This window comes from Hirundo rustica, chromosome 8 (genome assembly GCF_015227805.2).
Source record: "Hirundo rustica isolate bHirRus1 chromosome 8, bHirRus1.pri.v3, whole genome shotgun sequence".
NCBI classification, from domain to species: Eukaryota; Metazoa; Chordata; class Aves; order Passeriformes; family Hirundinidae; genus Hirundo; species Hirundo rustica.
The window spans coordinates 15,352,518-15,372,947 of record NC_053457.1 but is presented as its reverse complement, the minus strand read 5'-3'; the positions used below and the strand labels follow the sequence as shown (position 1 = coordinate 15,372,947).

At 43.7% G+C, this 20,430-nt stretch overlaps 1 protein-coding gene across 12 annotated transcripts in view; it reads right to left on the bottom strand.

The window, feature by feature from the left end:
* The window catches only part of CAMK2G (calcium/calmodulin dependent protein kinase II gamma), a 119,422-nt gene that overhangs the window by 55,084 nt on the left and 43,908 nt on the right, over nucleotides 1-20,430 (bottom strand). For all 12 annotated transcript variants that reach the window (XM_040070716.2, XM_040070729.2, XM_040070717.2 and 9 more), the window contains exon 3: nucleotides 11,043-11,102. In XM_040070716.2, the coding sequence (XP_039926650.1) occupies nucleotides 11,043-11,102 (60 nt within the window). The remainder of the gene's footprint in view (nucleotides 1-11,042; nucleotides 11,103-20,430) is intronic.

Here is a 20,430-nt window from a genome sequence, read left to right as displayed (position 1 = left end):
TACACAAATGCACACATCACAAAAAGAGTCTCAAGTCACAGCAAGAGGGAAGTTGCACAACAGTAACAGAATGTCTTTCAAAATACGACCAAACGAAAAAGATCAGTATTTGCAAAGCAAGCTCATCTCTCTCTATTCACCAGAAGATGAGGTGGATTATTTCTATTAGCTGATTCTCTTACCCAGAAGCAGCAATTCAAACAGTATTTCCTTCCTAGCCAAGCACTTTTAACACAGGGATTCTTAAAGATGTAGGAAATTAGACCCTGCCAACACCACTCACAGCTGGAGTCACCTGATGACTCTTTCCATTCAAAGATCTCTGATGGATGTACTACAGTGGTTGGGTTCACAAGAACAGACAGAGAGGAGAGGAAGAAAGAAAACAAGCAAGTCAGACAACAAGGCACTAAATCAATTACAGGACATGGTGAAAGACCCCACCCAAAGTTTTATTCAGCAAAAGAAAAAAGGTCCCATCCACACACACAAAAAAGAAGAGTTCACAAGCACATCTAATTTTGTAAGACTGACAAGTCTTACAGGTAACTTTTGAAATAAAACCTAAAAAACACCAGAGCACTAATAAGCACTGCTAGAACAAGTGCTGTCCAAAGGAGCAGCATCAGTTACAGACTGGTAGGTAGAAACCTTTCCAACAAACCAGCAGCTCAGTCAGCAGAAAGTGTGCATCACCACTTGGGTGATATCTCCAAGAAGCACATAGATTCTGGAGGAATAAGCAGTGGTTTCAATAGAGCATCTTGATGAAACAACGTTTTCAGCAAGCCATAAAGAAAGCCTAATGTTTTTTTAAGTATCTCCTGAATCTGGTACTGCAGTAGTACTTCACCAAGGGTGACCCTCCAGATTTAAATGCACACAAGTAACTGCACTGTTAAAGAGCTGTGAGGCATCACAACACACAAGACACACCCTAGCTAACTGGTTTAAGCATCCTTTTCTTCCCTCAGTCCCTCAGGATAGCCTTATCCTAAGTAATTGATTTTACCTGTACAGGGAGCATCTCCCACAACGCCGGTCTTTTGGAAAAGTAACCAACAAGAGAAAAACGGCGATACCAAATGGCTCCCTTTCCCCAAAATACTCCGATCTTCAACGCACCCTGACGCAAGTTAGGCCAAGTTTTTTTCTGTCTTGTGTGGGGGTGTGTGTAAGGACCGAGGCCCTAACGCAATCCAGAGCATTTGCAAAGAGCCTGATGCCACACTGAGTGGCTCAAGGGGACGTGCTGCTGTTACTGAACCCAACAGCAGCTGGGTACCAGGAGTTCAAGCACTTTCTAAGAACATCTGCTGTGAATATTACTTTTCCCTGCCTGCTGTCTTCAGAGTCTCACTGGAAATCTTGCCTCAAGAACAGAACTTCAAGCTGCTACTTCAAAGTGTTTCAAAATCCTTGTGCACTTACATTTTTTTATTTTAGAAAGAAATAATATCGATAAGCTATTATATTAAGGAGAGAAAAACGGGCATTTTAGTGAAAGCCAGCAATGCAGTAACAGTCATGCCTTATGGCTTGCATTCCATGCCTGACTACAGTGACTCTGTACAGACAGCCTCAGCTCTCTGATGCCTGAGAGTGATACAAACCAACTGAACGTAAGAGGAAAACCTCCTTCACAACAAACTGCACCAGCCTAACAACAAATGCAAATTGCTGCTGAGTCACGCAAAGCAAGGCTCTGTGAATGCAAAAGTTGAAGTGAATCATGAAGAAATCAGAAAAGAGCTATCAAATTTTATAAAAATTCATCCAAACTACAAAAACAGAAGACATTGAAATGCAAGAAGCTTCTCACCTTTAAAAGGTCGTATCTGAAAGGCTAATTGGCATTGGGGTCACAAACACAGAACATGCCTAGCCTAGCTTTGACCCATATCTCCCTTTCACTCTGTCCAGTGTGCTGAATATTATTATATTTTTTTCTCTTAGGTCAAGCACAGCAAGCCAGAAGCATTTATGCCTGCCACATAAGCCCCAGGATGAACATTCCCTGTATCCCATACCCACAGCAAATAGCAGAGCAGGGCTGTCCAGGGGTTTAAGCCCACGGTTGGGGCAGACAGGCTCTTGTTAACACTGGGTGATTTCTGGCAACTTGCAGCAAGTAAATATCTCAAAGCAAAGAAGTTTCCAAAGTTGCAACAAAAAGCAAGTACAGAAGCAGAATTTCACAGGACAATTCCCAGTATCTTCATGCAGCAGTCACTCATCCCTGCTTAGAAAAGGTAACACAGGCTGAAATCTGCTTGCTCCTACATACCAGCAGTCTTTGCCTGTCCTTAGGCAAAGTGTTCAAGCTACAGGTGATCTCGTCTGCTAAATCTTGGTTCACTGCTGCTCCCAAGTGTAAAGCATTTTGATACTACGGGCACATAAAGTATCACCCAACTCCCTCTGCACCAACACACATCGAGTGCTGTGTTTATGCAATATTTAGGGCTCTCAAATTAAGTTGCTAGTGTTGCAGAGCCAATACAAGACAATGCAGAGGCTTATGGTTGTCTCCTGGGTCACGGTAATTGCAACGCAGGAACTCTTCCATGCAGCCTTAGTAGTGCAAACTCAAAAGTGCTCTGGGGTCTTCTGGACTGAATCATGTTATTTAAACATCAGCCACTCATTAGGAACAACCACAGTTTCACTTTTCAGTAATTTTCAACCAGGCATGGGACATTTGCCTGTATCATGGAGAAACGGAGGAGGCAGAGATACTGCACGGGCATATTTCAAGAGACTCTGCATACCAGAAGAAGCAGAATAAAACTGGAGGGTAAAACCTCCCCAATGTCCTTCTTCCATTGATACTCTGCAACGTGCCAGGAGGTGCTGAAACTACAGAAACAAATACACACGGCCCGACAGACTGCAAATTGAGCACTATCACCCACGGCAGCGCAAGTGACAAGTGAGCCGACGCAGATGGCTACCACCCACACTCTCTGCTTCCCCAGCTGCTCACCAGCCTGGGCAGCCAGGATGGGAACTGTCCCACCATCTCCAAGCCTGGCTGCGTGCCAGGACACTTCCTGCACAGTTCACATCACTCAGGACGTCTGTCCCACAAGGAGCCACCACCAACCTGTGACTGCCTGTGAGCTGGGCGCTCAGCTCCCACCCCAGCTGCTTCTCTAATTACATTAAACACGCAGAATTCAGCTGCAGCTGCTCAGGCTGCTTCCAAAAGGACTCTCCTTTTAATTAAAAATTTGCTATTAAAAAGCATTAAATTGCGTAATGCAAATAATCCTCTAGAAATCGTCTGTCCCAGCAGCTAATGACCAGCTCTGCCAGAGCAGTCACAGCAGGACAGTTAGCTAACAGGACACAGCGGGCTGCTGTTCAGCAGCCCCTCGGAAACGTGCTCCCCTTCCTTCCCTCCTCTCCCAAATCTGACACAGCGAGCTCATGGCATGCTGGACACACACCAGCTTGCTGTGAACTCCCCAAACACACAGCATTTCACACCAACTGCAGCTCCAAAGCTTTGGAAAATGGAAGAGAAGGAGGATTTGTTAACGTTCTGCACTCAAGTTCAGGCAGAACCAAGCTGCTGCAGGCTCTACAAAGAAAGGCAAGGAACAGAGCTAAGGAAATGGAAAGGCCCAGAAGCACAGAGGTGGGTTTCCTGTCCCCCTCACCATTGTTCTCACTGTAACCTTTTTAACTCTCCAGCCCTATAAAACAAAGCTAATGCAGTGCCCAGTTGGGAAATTCCTTATGCACAGAAATTCACAGCCCGGAAAGGAGCTGCAGGGAGAATAGTACCTTTCCTGTTAAGAAACCTGTATTTCTGCAGAGGTAAAAATTAAAAAAAAAAAAAACAACAAACCAAAACCACAAAGTATTCTGAAAAAACATTGCAGTGCCAAGTAAATGTTATTTTTCCTTTGATTTTATAATGTCTGTATTGAAAAGCTGAAGTTCAGCATATGATACATACCACTTAGAATGCCCTACTTAAACATTAGATGAGCCAAGAGTGCATTCACAGGAATATTTCCTGCTCTCCTGATAACAGTGCAATCACGACCATCCAGAACTGTTATTAATAATTTCCTATTAGCCACACAGCAGATAAGCAAAGTGCTTCTGATAACCACCAGTATTATATGAGAGCTTTTTCTAAAAACACCCAAAATAATAACAAGCCAACTACACTGGTGTCTCAATGAAAATATGTAGAGAACACCCGCTTTATTAACATCAATAAAATACAGATAGCGGCCACGACAAATCTGAGCTCTCTCATGCGATGCTCTGCATCTTGGCACTTCTGCCATCAGGGGGGAATGCATGCAGGCAGGTGTTCTGCCTGCCACCCCCAGCCCTTGCCGTGTGCACCTGATGCTCTCAGCTCGTGCCTCGCAGTGCCCGGGACAGCCCAGACCCCTCAGCACGGACGTGGCTCTGCTCCAAAGGATCTCACCGGAGTGCAGCCACCCCCTGCTCATCAGGCCTGGGGCAGAGAGAACCCAAAGGAGGCTCCCTCAGTGTGGGGGGGAAGGGAGGAAGTAGGGGAATCCTCCTCTGAATTTTGCAGTACCTTTGAGTGCACAGAATCTGGCCCTCGTCCCGCTATTTATTTTTTTAAGGGATCGCTTGCATACAGATAAATCTCACTGCTAAACAGATGAATAACGGAATCCAAATATGTCTCTAGTACAGACCAGAGAGACGTACAGAATAAATATATCCGCTGGCAAAGAAAAAAATGCAATTATTACTCCATTCCCAAATTGAGATGGATCACGGAGAAATGGTTTTCTTAAAACGACAGGAAAATCATAGGAAGAGGTGGCAGTAAAAGAAGAAAACACGCAGAAGTAAATAATAGTGAAAGAATTAACTGTGAAAATAAGACTAAGAAATGAATGCCTGGGGTTTTGGGGAGCATTCTACCAGGGAAACATGCATGGACACTCACTTAAATCTCTAACAGCGCAGAGACTGGAAATAACAAATGGTAACTTGCAGCTCAAAGGCTCAAACTTTCTAAAAGGAGCTCACTTCAGCTGATAGTCTGTTGGAGGGATTTTTGAATGTTTGTTAGTGATTTTTTCTTTTAGCAAGGTAGAAGGAGAGCAGGTTAAAAGCATAAACCTACAAATATTATTGTTTGACTTCTGGGAAGCTCAGCAACTTGCTGTCCTCTCAGACAGCCCCAGGACACTTCCACGGAAAAGCTGCTCAGTAACTGAGAAAGTCCCAAAGCATAACTTACTGCAAGGTCTCTTTTCCCCCTGCTCCACCCTCCTCGTACTATCCCCCCTCTGCACCAGAAGCAATCCCCAGCAATAGAAACTGCAGGGCAACAGATTTTAACAGCCAGCCATGCATGGGAGCATCCCTCTCGATACCACTGAGTATCCATAGGGCAGCAATAATGGCCAAAATACTGGAGAGTCCCCAGCATTTTAACTACTCTTTGCACATCACATCCTTTCTGTCCCAATTGCAAAGGCAGTCTGGATGTCTGCAGCCAAATGAAAACAAGGAAATCTGCTGTTTACAGCAAAACACAGCCTACGTTTTTTTTCTTGTTCACTAAGGAAGCAATTCAAATATCTTGTTAAGGAAAAGGTGATAGGAAAACATTCCAAGAGGCAGCAGGGAGGAAATACTGAGGGCTTTGTTATCAAGACTAGTATCTTAAAATGAGGAATGAGTGAACCTGAAGTTGTGGCTGACACTACCAAGACAACGAACCCAGTATTAAGTCTGCAGGCGTGATCCGTGCACCCCATTTCCCAAAAAGGTTTGTTATGAGTGTTGTGGGATCCTCCAGCTGGGCTGTACACAGAAGCACGGCATCCTTCTTTCTGTCTTTGCCCCACTTCACACCTCAATTGTAACCATCATTTAAGGGCACACAAACTGGAGCCCTTTTCTTACACACATCCATCAAAATCCCTCCCACAACTCAGAGGCACTAGGAGGACAGACCACTTGTCAAAGGAAGTAAAACTCAACTGGGTCAAAAGGCATTCTTCTAATTCACAGGAGATTTCTATACCATTTCCTCCCCATTTTAAATAAGGGCAAATCCAAAAATGTGGTTTTATGTTGAGAAAAGCCAACAGATAGAAGTTAAAATAAGGAGAATTCAGGTGCAAGTATATTTTGGAGAAGAAGTCTGAAGTAGGAAAAACCTGAAAAAGCAATAATTCTGATAGATGCTGAGGACAGCATTTCACCACTGCTATAAATTCCCTCAAAGAAATTAACTCTGAAGCAGCTCAGCAGAGGATACAAAGGCAGAAATCAGAAAAAGAATTTGGCTCTGGCTCTTGGGCTACTACCAACCTCTCTTAAAATACGTGGTTTTATTATTCTAGACCCAAGTGCATGCAGTTCTTCACAGCAATGGGCTGCCGTGAGCTGGGGCACAATGACCAACCAGAAGTGCTCAGCTCCAACTATGAACAAAAGATATTCAAGAACTATTTTTGTACAGTTGGATTAAAAATGCCTAAGAAAGAGCACAGATCAAGTGATGACAAATCCAGAGAAGAGGCACATATTTAGACTGCCATAACAAAGAAAATTTAGGAAAAGGGCAACACCTAACAACACAGTAGACAAAATCCACACACAGAGCAGACTTCAGCTCTGTACACTGAACAAGTCACAGCCCTACCTTTGTAGGACAATGCTAGAAAAGACTTTTCAAAACTGTGAATGATGATTTTGATCAAATTTTCCATCATTATTGCTTTGGGAGTCCTAAGACAGGAAAGGTCACGTTTAACACTTTTCTGAACCTCCTATCTGCACTGAACAAACCTGCAGGAAGATTCTAGGGTTCCCAGCTCTATCACTGCTTTAAACATTTGATGGGTAGCAGGAAGCATGGGGAAAAAAGGAATGTTTCAAAAGACAGAATCTGTAGTGGATGAACTACAGGACTTAAAAATAAAATTCAGATTTTCAGACTGACTAAAGTTTTCAACTAAGCAGAAGACCAAAAGAATTCCTGTAAGCAGGAGTTGATATTCAAGACATTGTAAGTTTAGCTCTGATCTTAGCAATTGCACAAGTTTCAGTGGCACAACCAGCAAACATCTGCAAATGAAGGGTCAGGGCTATGAGAGTTCTTATAGAAATCTGCCTCTTTCCAGCAGAACAGGGATTAAGCGAGAAGCAGCTGTATCATTCTCTTCTACATGTTCACAAATACATCCATGTCTAATGCCACAAGATCTATCCCTAAGTGAATCACTGGAACACTAAGTTGTTCTAGAAGCAGAATTTCCCACAGAGCCGTAACTCCTGCCAACTTCCACAGGCACTTTACCTCTTTATGGATAGTGGGGTTTTAATGATGTTGTCTTCTGCCTCTTTTACACACCCATATCCTCAGTAATGCGTGCCTTTTTTGAAAAGAACAGATCACTGACTAATCTCTGTCCAGTTCTGCTGTATTTGATGGCCATGGCTGGCAAATGGCTCTCTGGGACAGAATGCAAAATTTTCTAGTTGTCAGAAAGAGAAAGAAGAAACTGAAATTCAGGAAAAGGAGTCCTTCCTCTACTGAAGTCTGACCAGGTATAATGACACATTCCATATCACGCATACGAGAAATCAGAAGAAAATTGCCTCAAGTCAACTTTCTTTTGTCCAGACAAAAAACCCCTTATTGCAACACCAAGCTTTTAGAAGGATTACTCCAGTGTGATTACCTTGGCCATAATGTGCACCTAAAGATAAGCCAAACCCTGTAATTAGAGCTGGTATTTGAGGAAGGCATGTTAGGATAACTCAGAAAGCAGTCATTTCAAAAAAAAAGCAACAGTGAATGGAAATACCACTACTACTTGGTATCTAGATAAATCTTCATTTTATCAGACTAGCAGTGTTATGGTCAGTGCATTGCAGTCCAGAATCAACTGTCGTGCAGTAAATGCATAAGACATAAATTCAACAACAGGCTTCCTTTATATCCTGTGTAGAGGCAAGAGAGGAAAGCAGGCTGCCTCACAGAGTTCTAACTTTCCAGACTCACTACAGGCTCAGGTCCCTGTAGAAGAATGTGATTTGCTGCAACACAGTTTGCAACAAGAACAGTAACAACAAAACATGAAATGGAAAGCAAGTGCAAAAGCTGCAGAATTCTTTATGGATTGTACAGTGTTACTGACATAGCTCACACTGAGGCAATACACCAAGTACTCACCCACAAGAGTTTACAACATGGGATGCCAGTAACTGGGTGATTACTAACTGCTAATACACATTTCGAGGAAAAAAACCACTCTATCAGAACAACATGTTTCCTTTCTATGACAACATAACAAGTCCAAGGAACATGGAAGCAGCAATGCCTGTAGCATCTGGACTTCAGCAAGGCTTCTGACAGCATCTTACATGCTCTTTCCACAAGCAATTAAGAACTAGCTGACAACAGTGCATACAACTCATTGAAAAATACCCAAAATTGATCACTGCCAAGCTGGAACAATGTATCAAGTGATATCTTGAGTTTGACTGGAGTCCAACAGTATTCAACAGTGTTATTAACTATCCACATGATTCAATATACGGCTTTGTTATTAAAGACCACATTACTGTGAGAGCTGCAACCCTTTTACGCTATCAGAAGATAAATCAAAACTGTTTTGACAAATGTGTAGGGGGGAACCCACAGACTGGATTTCTTAGTATCTTTGTTAATAAAGACAAAGGTAATATACAGTTCAATAGGGATCCTCATTTAGACAAGATGGAAAAATTATTTGCTTGCCAGAAGTTGTGCAGAAAATCGTCTGGACCAATAATGTGTCAGAAAACAAATGTGCATCAACAATATATTTAAATGAAAAGCTTCAAAAGCTGATGTACAAATAAACATTTAAAAACTGCCCTTGGTGGGACAGGTGAAGCAATTCTTTCCCCTCTGGACAGCACTGACATGACCTCAGTCATGTCCAGTTTTGGGCATCACATTTCCAGAAAGATATGAAGCAACTGGAGAGACTCCAGAGAAGGAGGAGGGGGAAAAGGAAAAAAAAAAAAAAAGGACTGGAGGTCTAGAAAACATGACATATGAGAAAAGATTGAAAGAACTGGGTTTGTTTAGTCTGAAGAAAAAGACTAAAAAGAGACATGATAACAGTCTTCAAATATGTAAAAGATTGTTACAAGAAAGAAAAACTACTTTCCACAGATACTCCAGATAGAACTCGAAACAAGCAGCTAAGAGAAAGGCAAATTATGTTTTTAATGTTTAGCTGACAGAAAAATGAAACATTTGAAAGACTGTCACCAGGGGCTGTAAAAAGGATTGAAGATTTTTAAGTACAAACATGCCTGGAACCAGCCAGGTATAAAAGATTTTCACAGGTCCACTGAATGAACCATACAACTTCTTGAGGTCTTCAATGCACTTTGATTCTGTGTTTTAGGCATAAAAATTAATTCCCTTATTTTTATTTGTAAGCATTCATTGAGTACACAATGACTAGTTCCCTTTCTTTAAAGGAAAAACTGTTCTTTCTAGGAAGACAAATTCTCTGCAGAAAATGCAAGGACCACTGACATTCCCCCAAAGTGTGTTTTCCAAACCACATCAGAACAGGAGACAAGCACTGCCAATCATTACAAGTGTAGAACCGACCCAGGAATGAGATACATTTCTCTATCCATGCTGTTTACTAATAAGAGTGGTTTTCCTTTTTACTCTGTGAGAGGTTTGGAAAGAAAAGATGTAAGAAATTTTAAAAAGGAGAGATGATGGAAGTGAAGTTAAGGTCAAAATTTAAAAGTGCTATCACCTACTAAACTAACTATAGCAAGTCTTACAGGGCAAATGAAGTGCAATAACTAGAGTTTTAGTCACTCTGAATACTGCCGAGCAATAAATTTCCTGGCTAATATATTCACCAGTGCAAATCACTGCAGAGGGTGGCCCCTGGTCCTCTCATGTCATACATACACCACAACTACACTCAGACACAGGAAAGCTCTTTCTGATTAAAAGCTGATGCTAAGGGACTTTGCTTTACGTGAGATCCTGACATCACACATGGAATAGAATACAAATGCCAGGCCATGGGGTGTGCTCTAAGGCACCTTTCCTCTCCCAGGCCTTCAGAGGACAGCAGCAAATGATTACAAAGGTGAAAGGCAGAAGACCAGAGAGGTGTCCTTAAAGTATTATCTCCACTGACTAATTATGCAAAAGTAATAGAAAGTAATACATCATAGTCTTCCCAGGAATGGATTTTTAACTGTGGTTTGGTTAAAAGTGGCAGTTTGGTATTTCTTAATGCTTTCTTAAATAAATTAGCTCAAATCAGATAGTAGCTAGGATCCTAGAGGCTTTATTTATTTTAAAAAGCTAAAAAGGGGATTATTAATGGTCCAAGCTTCCATGATGCTTTGGAACTAGATAAAAATCCATGCCTTCTCTCTACATTTCAGTAAATAAGGTAGGGTTTTTTATGTTGTGCCTTATTTTGTCTCCCTCTATATTTTTAGACAAACTGTTCCCTTTGCTCCAGTACTCCTTTTTTCCCCCTTCAATATGGGCAGTTGGGTTTTGGTCTCTTTTTTTCAGAGTAGGTGGCCACTGCTATGAGAGGAGCTGGAGTATCAGCCCACCCCGTTGAACTTTGGGCACGTCTCTGAATACAGCATTTAAACTGACATGTCAGTTAGGGCCAAGGAGAACAAACAGAAGGTAGATGTGGGGAAAACAAACACAACACCTCGCTCCCATAGCAGAATGTCAGATGAGCAGACAGGAGTCATGCATCACCCAAAGAGCAGGCACAGCCCTGCAGGGGTGAGCAGGCAGGGACACGGCACTCTGGTGAACGTCTGGGTCAGGATGCTAAGGAATGGGACAAGGCTGGATGCAGAATTTGTCAGTGAGATAAACTATCGAGGTGATTTCAACAGGCAGCTTTGGTGAGCTGTTGTGAACGTTCAGAACACATCTGTTCTCTTACAGCATGCTAGCTGAGACGTATTGCTACTGATGTCCCCCCCACCCCTCTGAGCTCAAGGAAGTTTACCAATATTTGGATGCTTTAGAAGTCGGCAAATTCGAGCCTCACGTTCCAGTTTCTGGTGATCTGAAAGAGAATAAGAAACAAGGTATTAGGCACCACAACTCTGAATTAAGCTGTTGCTCATATTCAACAGAGAGGAACACAGTAACCCAGCAGACATGCCGAAGGTTGGGAACTGCTGGAACACATCTGTGTCCCAACGCTTCACAGGCATTTCAGGTGAGGGCTATGCAGCTGAGGCTGCACGAGGACTGCTGCTCCCACTACAGAGCCAGCACAAACTGGTATTGCATCCTTTGATTCAGAGTGAGTAGCTGCAGAATGACAGGCACTGCTCTTCCACCAGCTTCTCAAACATGCAAAGCCATGCCCAGTGAGACCCCTTCTGGGAGGTATCCTTTCTCCAAGGCTGGGGAGTTGAAGGAAAAGCCTCACAAGAAATAACACATGGAAAATGGGAAAAGGAACTGCTTCCACTCCAAAGAAACACTGCAAAAGAAGGAGGAGGGAGAAATGCACAGCTCCTGCTAGTGCACAGCCATCACATCAAGTAGGGAACTCTGCCAGCTTCAGTGAACTGTAAAGGTAACCATACTTCAGTACCCATGGACAGACTCGCTGCTGAAATGCTGATCATGCAATTAGAAATCTCCAGGCAAGAAGTTCTGCTCACATGCTAAGTATGCTTTTTCCAGCCCAAAGGCAACATCAGTTCAAGCACGACATTCATCGGGATTAAAGAAAAATATCGAGGAGAGTAAAAAATGGTTTCTCTTGCCATGTGCGAGTTCAAGGAAAGGAGAAGGACTTAGAGCAACTCTGCCTTTCTCAGCCAAGAAGCAGAGGGCTCTTCAGCCACCGAGACTTTTCACTACAGCAGTGGCTGACTCCTGAATTTACACTACAACACCCTATCTTCTGCAAAATGCTCACACTGGACAAGCATAGATTGACTGAAAGGAACTGAGGGAGACAAAAACTTTTAGACAGCCCTGGCAGCTGCTAAAATCTAGACTTCTGTGGTTGCAGATACCTAGAAAAAGACAAGTAAGAATGTCCAGTCCTTGGACTTCCCATTCCAGCCATCTAAAGGACATAGCAAAGGGAAGTAGTAGTCTCTGCCCACTCTTTCCTCTCTAGCAGATCTTCAGCACAGGTGTGACTCTGCATCCCTGTGACACACAGACTTCAAAGGAGTAAGCAGGACCCTTGGCTGGTTGGACCACTCAGCAGATCACTGGGAGGAATGCAGCACCCTTTGATTTACAGGAGTCCCAGTAGAGACCCACTTCAACAAAGTGCACTACTCTGCTTGAAAATTGCCTGTTCAGCTCCTTGGTCTCTGCATCATCTTCCCTTCTCTCTGTAAAGGAGGCTTTGGGCAACTGTTCTCCTCCCCATGAGCAGAGGACAGAGAGAGAGCCAAATTTCAGCACAGAACACTTTTCTCTCCCAGGCTGGGAATAGAAGCTCAGGGCATTGCACGATTCCTGTCTTCTTTTCCACTGCTGAACTATAGAAAATGTCCCAATTAATACTTTATAGGGCTGAGATGTGCTTACATCCTCATCTGCTATTGTTCAGAGATGGGGGAAGGTAAATTACTCCTTTCATCTCTCCTTCCTTCTCAGTCCTGGAAATTATTGTTGTTGTTGCATATATTTTAGAGTTCTATGCCAGAACCACTCTCCAATAAAATACCAGGCAGCAAGAAAGCCTGGAGAGCTTCCATGCTCCTGAGGCCTTGGTGCAGTGCAAGCACTTTTTCACCTGCATTGGTTGGGAGGGGTAGGAGTGTCTTTGCTTCCCTTTTAGCAGCATCTCCCACAAATGAACTTTCACAAAACAAAGTTGCAAAGTAACAGACGGTGCTGCACACCCTGCACTCAGGATAGATTCCCACAGCAGGACAAGAGCTCGAGATAAACTATCCGCAGCCTGCTCGCATGCTTCGGCCTTGCAAATTCCCCACTTTCCCTCCCAGCTCTACTTGGAACTCCTACAGAAGGGGATCCTTCATCCACCCAGATCACGTTGCCCTCGTGCACAGCTATACTCGCTGAGAATCTGTTCCCGAGTACAAGGACACAGAGAAGCAGACAGCAAAAACAGCTGAGCAAAGGGGGAAGAAGAGGCAAGAGCTCACCACGTGCTACTCAGCTACCAAGTCCTGACAGTCAGGACAGACAGCTGACAGGAGCAAGGCTCAAACAAAATGACATAACCATCAAAATGCCATGGGAGATGTAAATCAAGAGCAATTGCTCCCCTGAAATCCTACACCACCGTGCAGAGGGAGGGGAGCTGGCAGGGCAGCTAGCGTTCATGGGCAGCAGCCACACCAGAACTTGTGACAAGAGGTCACCACCCCACACCCCGTCCCTCCAGCACCACACAGCCTGGCCAGAGACCAGAGGAGGAGTACAGCACTCCGGTCACAAGGTACAGGAAACTATTTCTGGTCGGGGGGAAAGCATACCACACTCTTCTGTCTCCAGGGCAACAAAACAGGCCAACTCAAGCACAACTCGCGGAGAAAAAGCACACTCCAGGCCCGGGAGCACCGGCCCGCAGCAGGCAGCCGCCACAGCGAGAGCAGAGAAAGGTCAGGCCGGGCGGGTTTCCTGCCGCCACTCCTGGGGGATCACAGCTCCCATTCCTGCAGGATCATCCCTCCTGTTCCAGGCAGCACCAGCACACAGCCCAACCAGGGACTTGATAAACGCTCCCCAACCCGTCCCCAAAGGTCTTCATCACCTGGTGGCCTTCGGCGCGGTGTGAAACATTTGACTCTTATCAAATCAGCACCAGAGTCAATTTGGTACTTGTAGGGAACAACCTGGTACCTAAATGTGTAAGGAATAAAGACAGAACCTCGATTTTCTACCTTACTCTGGTCTAACAAAGGTTTATTCCCAGCAGGAGACAAAACATACAAAATTTTTGAGTCCAGCAGAGCAGTAAATGGGTTGGCTTTAACACTCTTCTCGTACAGGGTCTCTCTGAACTTTAAAATGCAAAGCAGTCTTAACTATATTAAAATAACAATGAAAAGATCCCTTACTTACCAAAAGCTTGCAAAGAATAATTTCTCCTCCCTCTCCCCTAAAGATAAAACTTATTTCTGCAAGTCATTTGTGGCGTGGAGGTTTTTATTCCTAATGCACAGTGGAACTATCTATACCTCATAGCAAAGAGGAGCACAACACATCTGACCTACCTTACAGGATTCTAGGCCTGGGACACTGGGCCTATTTCCCACCTTTCACAAAACTGTGCAATTCAACCAGTAATTTCCATAATTGGCCTAAAACAAAGTGTATCCTTTAGAAAACATAAGGGTTCACACTCAAGTGATAAATAAAATCATACGCCCACAGAAATTGCTCCAAATGTTAGCTATCCTTCCTGTTAAAATTCGGCACTGCTGTTCCAAGTCTGAATTCATCTACCTCCTGCTTCCAAATATTGGATTTCATTAAGCTCTTTTCCCGCTACAGAGCTGTTACAGAGCTGTCTAGCCCTGAACAATAGCTGATGCTTAAAACTTAAGTACAGGATATTACAAACACTCATCTAATATTCATTTACTGTTTTCCAGCCAAAAAAAGAGAAACTTGCTATTTGGAAAATTATTCTATCTGCAGTCTAAAGCAATGAATATCTACACAAACAGGAAAGTGCAGTCTATGTATCTCTTTTGTAGCAAAACTTAAAATGTAAATGCTTAAGAAGATGGTGCTTAAAAACAAGAGAAAACTTACTCGTGTTGGATACACAAACTAAGGTGTGAATATCTATTTACTTTTATCAGTCCTTTATGTAATATGATTTTTGTCTCTCTGTTCAGCATGTAAACCTGCATTTAACCCAAGTACCTTTAACATCATTGCTCTGCAAACATAGCACTGTCATTCTTATGATGTTATTGCTGGGTTTATTTAGAACATACCTGATGAGAAAATGCCTTTTAAAAGAACTGGGATTTCTTTGGGATGGGTTTTGATTTGTCTAGGAATTTACTTGAATAGAAAAGAAGAATGGCTGTGTTAGCATCATTTGTAAGAGTTAAGGACCCATAAAAATGAAACTGCTCCATTTTACACAAACATGCAGTCCACTTACTGAGGCAGGACTCTTCATGCACAATGGATGGACATAAAACAGCTGTGCACAATCAGTAAAGTCACTACTGTAAGAAACTCTAACTGGGAAGGTTGAAACAACAACCCTGCCTGAGTACAGAAGATGGCAGACCAAAACCATCATAGTTTGCCCTGATTTTCCACAATGCATCAAACTTCAGCAGATACTCAGGATAACTTGATGCTAAAGAAAGGTGTACCCAACAGAAATAAAATTCTAGAAGCAGATAACTTTACTTCACAAACACCTGTCAACCTCCAGCAGAGTGTGGAAGATGACTGGTTTTATACCGATGCACTTTTCTTAGTTCTTGCTAAGAAAATAATTTTATTGTCTGACCAGTTCGGTCTGATATCCCAAGGACGCAGTGGCAGAGATGGATGGATAACATGAGACCCAATTTCTGGGCTCCATTTTTCTCCAGGGAAATAGTTCCCAGTTTTCTACTTTAGCCGCTACATACACGACTGCTTTGCAGGATGTTCACCCTCATCAAGTCTTTCTCCTCCAAGGGTACCCAAGACCTAGAGAACATCTGCAGACACAGACAGGGTAGAGGATATCTACAAATCCCAGTAGTCTACAGCTGTCAAGCAAGAACATTTACCTAACAACAACAACAAAAAGATGAAGAAAAAGTTCACTGAGCCTAATTGACCTGTTAGGAAGCCGTATGAGGAGAAGGGGCTGCCAGGGAAGCACAGGGACCTGTCTGCACGGAGCTGAGGTATGCGTGTGAGAGGCAGAGTCGGGAGAACGACACCTACCACAAACCCAAAAAGGAGATCAGTCCCAGACAGGCGGGGTGAGGGCCAAACCCGAGCAGAGAGCTGGAGGAGCTGCTCAGGTGTCAGGTGCCGACACTGCCACGCTGCCCTGGCACAGCGCGAGATCCTCCCGACTCCAGGCGGAGTCCAACGCCCTGAGTGACTCCGGCTCCCGAGAGACGCACGGTGGGCTTCTGGCTCAGCTGTGGGCAGCTGCCATGCGGACATGCTCTCCAGCCACAGCTTCACCACGAGCTCCACGAAGCATCACCGGCCAGGGAGGTTGAAAGAAAAGTGCCCTTTGTGAATCCCATCCCCTCCACCTGCCCAAGGAACACTGAAATGTATTGCTCTAGGGAAAAATCTGAGCAAAAGGACACCTAATTCAGGTTATTCCCTCTTCTGGCAAGAGGAAGCAGAAGTCAGCATCAAAAACGAATTGAAATACCGGACAAAACAATTGTTGACATAAACCAATATTTACCAGTAAAAATGATTCATTTCATACCTACCAGAAAACAAGGTGTAAAATCTTAATTCTAATTTCTTCAACAAGTATTAGAAACACAGCACTGTTTCAAAATGGTTCCCTGTGCAGAGGACTACAAAGCGCAGCATTTACTGGCTTACTTTACCAAACTGCAGTTATACTGAGGTCTTGTGGCTAAAGTTCACTCTTTATTTAGTACCCCTGCCTTAAGAAAGGAAAAAGAAAAAGGAGCAGGGGATAACTTTTAGCAGCCTAAATTTTAGCCACTTCAGTGAAAAGGCAGATTCTTGCAGGTTCTTTCCTAACTGAGCAAAAAGAAGCATCAAGAAAACCAACACTTAGATGAGAATCAGCTCTGTGGTAAGAATCTATGTCACGAAGAAAAAACAGCGTTCCTCCCTTTACAAATGCATAATCTTCCAATTCTCAACTGGAATATACAATCTGGCTGCTCGATACTGCAGTCCACCTGTCTTCTTCCTGCAGTAGGACTGTGCTCTGTCCTTGTTGTTAAAGGAGGCTTGCAACTATCATTCCTGTGGGAACACACTCTAGATTACATTTCTGAGAATGGGAAGAGCCCGGAAAAAGAATCAAACTCCAAGCAATAAATTCATTTTGATTGCTGTCATCATGCCAATTCCGGGAGATAGTCAATTGGTGCCAGCTGCTAAGATACCATTTGAGTTGCTTCAAGACAGAAATCGAATTTACATCAAATACATTTTGTAGTGCGAGGCTAGTCTGAACCTTCAGGTTCCTTCATGCGTGTTTAAATTTAAACTTCCTCTTTGAAACATTGCCAGCAAAAGAGAGTTAGTTCCCTCATCCTGCACTTCAAGACACAGACTTTTCCCTATATTTCTTATTTTTTCCCAGCAAGACTGTACTACAGAACAACTGAGATGTCTCGGCATTTCCAACAGGGTAGCAGAGGACAGTATGCCACACCACACCACCATCTTAAACAGGGATCCCAGTAAGTCTCAGACTGACACCATTTCCCCGTCTACAGAACTAATAGAAACAAACATAAAAAATCATCCTCGGCCTTGGGAATGACCAGAGGGCCCCATCGATTCAGTATATCCTTTCTGACAAGAGAGAGCTACGAGCAGATGCCTAAGGAAAAATGCACAGAAAATACAGCTATAATGACCCCTCCCTCCCGTGTTTCCATTTCAGTGTTTCTACACTGCCATTTCAAAGACCAGCTAAAATTAATAAATCTGTAGCAGCATACTACTGCCACTGCAGGTGACATTTCTGAAAGCCAGAGTCTGTTTCCCAGGCTCTCAGTGCAGAATGATCCCAGTGCCACCATGTCCCAATGCAAGGGCAGAGGGGCACCCACATACAAACAGCAGCTCCAGCACCTCTGCTGCAGCAACTGTGCAAGAGTTACAAAGTCACCCAGGGGAAGACAAGTCTGGAGCCCCCGTGTGAAGATGAAAGAGCCAACCTCCATTCTTCTCAGCCAGTGAAAACCAGAGAAACAAGACAGTGGCAAAATCCTCAACACTCGCCTTCAGCTACAGACAGAAGGAGGAGGTCCAAGTGCCAACGTGAAAAAATAAACAAATATAAGATTTCTCTCAAGAAGTGCCGGCAAATGTATTTTCTGAAAGCCTTTTCTCCAGTAAAACCACTAACATTAACACCTTGTATCAGCCTTTTCCCATGCTCTCACAACTTCCCAGAAACAAACAACTCCATGTGTAAAAGTGTAACACAACCCCTAACACTACATACACACACGGATCTTAAAGACAACCCAAAGTCCACACAGTTGGTCACAAGTCCTGTTTGCACACAAGTATCTGTGCACCCCTCGGTATTACTGTACTGGAAAACTGAAACAAACAAATTAAAAGGGACAATCTACATAAACTTAGCACAGTCTCCACTTTTCTGTTCGAGTAACGCAGAAATTGGACTTTGAACACCACAGAGTAGAAGTCAAGATGGTTTAAGTAATTCTATTTGTATCCCAAATGAGCACCCTGAAGAGCAGGCCAAGGCAAAATTTATTCTCTTTTCCTGAGTTTCATTACCTGGTACTTGCCTTGCAAAGATAATCTAACTGGAGGCAGATATTAATATGTATACAACAGTGGCAAAAGCAAAAAAGCTATTAAAAATACCTAGAAGAGAGGAATCTTTTTTAAAAAGTCATAGCGTGCACCTTTGACGTTACACTTTCTACACTTGGTGTCACTCAAAGCTGCCTTTTCTATTCATATGTATATTTTTCAGTTTATTAGCTAACAGCTTGTCCAAATTTTTTCTTTGAATTATCCAGCAGGTGAACCCGGTAAAGGAAAGAGAATTCCTATCCACTTGTTTTCAACAGGAACAGTATTACCTACTGTACACCTTATAAAGCAAACCAGCAGCACAGCAATGTACACATTAAGAGGAAGTGGGGAGCTGGGGCTCTCACAGCCACCGGCGGCTTTCCAGGAACTTCAAGAGTCAAAGGAGGTCAAATTAGTGAATCAGCACAGGCCTGCGACTGCAGGTGAGAGTCATCTCTGTCGCAATTAAGTTGTGAGCAGACCACGTGTGCTCAAGCCTAACACGCCATTCTTTGCCTACAAAGGCACAGATATTATGTGTTTTCACTGTGTCTGGGAGAATGGTAACCGTTCACTTAGGTTCCTGCCTGCAGGACATCCCACGGTTTGACCAAAGCCAGCGCTGCAAAGCAACATGAAATACAACTGCCTCATTCAGGAAGGGAAAGGAGCAAGCACCCCAGCCATCCACTGCAGACATAGTCCTTGGCTTCAAACTTGAGGTAAACTCAGAATCTGGGCATGGGAAATCCTTCTGACCTTGCTACAGCACTCACAGAAGCATTTTGTAAACTCCCTCATGAGACATCTCTCTGCAACATACACTGCCCCCTCTCCACGGGGCACAGGCTCCTGCAGCCCCTGCTCTTCAGGCTGTTTTAAAAGCTTTACTGTTCCCACTCTTACTCAGCAAAGTGCAATGAGCCAAGCAGAGCCCAGTGGATTCAGCTGGAAGTCCTGGTGTCAACACGGGCACTGACAAACGAGCCAGCAGCATGACTGCATTAGGAGACGGGAGGATACCTGCCTGCAGAACAACTGACAGAGGCCAAAGCACCACCGAGTCTTCAATAAAATCTGACATGACATACACATCATCTCATGTGTGAGCCCTGTTTGTGGGCCACATTTCTCAGGGAATATCAGTCCCTCTTGCTGGCAAGATAAACATCTCTCCATCTCCCCAGTCATCTTTCCCATGCCACCAGTGGGATACACAAGGCCTGTGCCAACTCCGCTTTATTCTGCTTTATTATTATCTGTTTTTCCCATCAAATATTTACTTTAGTTGCTAAAAACCAATGAAGAATTCCCAGGAGCCTCTGACTTGAATTTCATTCCCCCTCTTTTTCCCTGCAAACCACCAGTTCTTTTCATGCCACCATGATGGAGGCAAGCCATAGAAGGAAGTACCCTTCCAGGTTTGGTGGTGAATGGGTGGGAAGCAAATGTTTCACCTCAGAGGTTGCCTGCAAAGCTCTGTGCTAGATTAACACCTACAGCCACGAAGTTGGTACCTACAGTCTGCTTCAATAATTAAGAATTCTCCAAACTGACCATTAAAATTACCCATCATTCACCAGCTCCACCTGTTCCATTGGCTACTGCAAAGAATGCCATTTCTTGCTTTACAAACTTCTTCCTTGCTCAAGGTGGACTGGCACATAAGGAAAAGCAGTGCTGCAGTGGGAGGTACTGGCAACCATTCCTGCAGCAGCAGATTGTAGCTCCTCTCTGAAGGAATACGTCCTCCAGCTGACAAGAACAAAAATGCAGCCACCTTCCTCGTCAGCTGAAGCAATGGAGATCACCAACCACAAACGCTGTCAGGCTGACAGAAGCACAGCAAAGGGCACAAATTCTTTTATTTTATCTGCTGGCCAGGAGGCATTAGGGCACGCATCACAGCC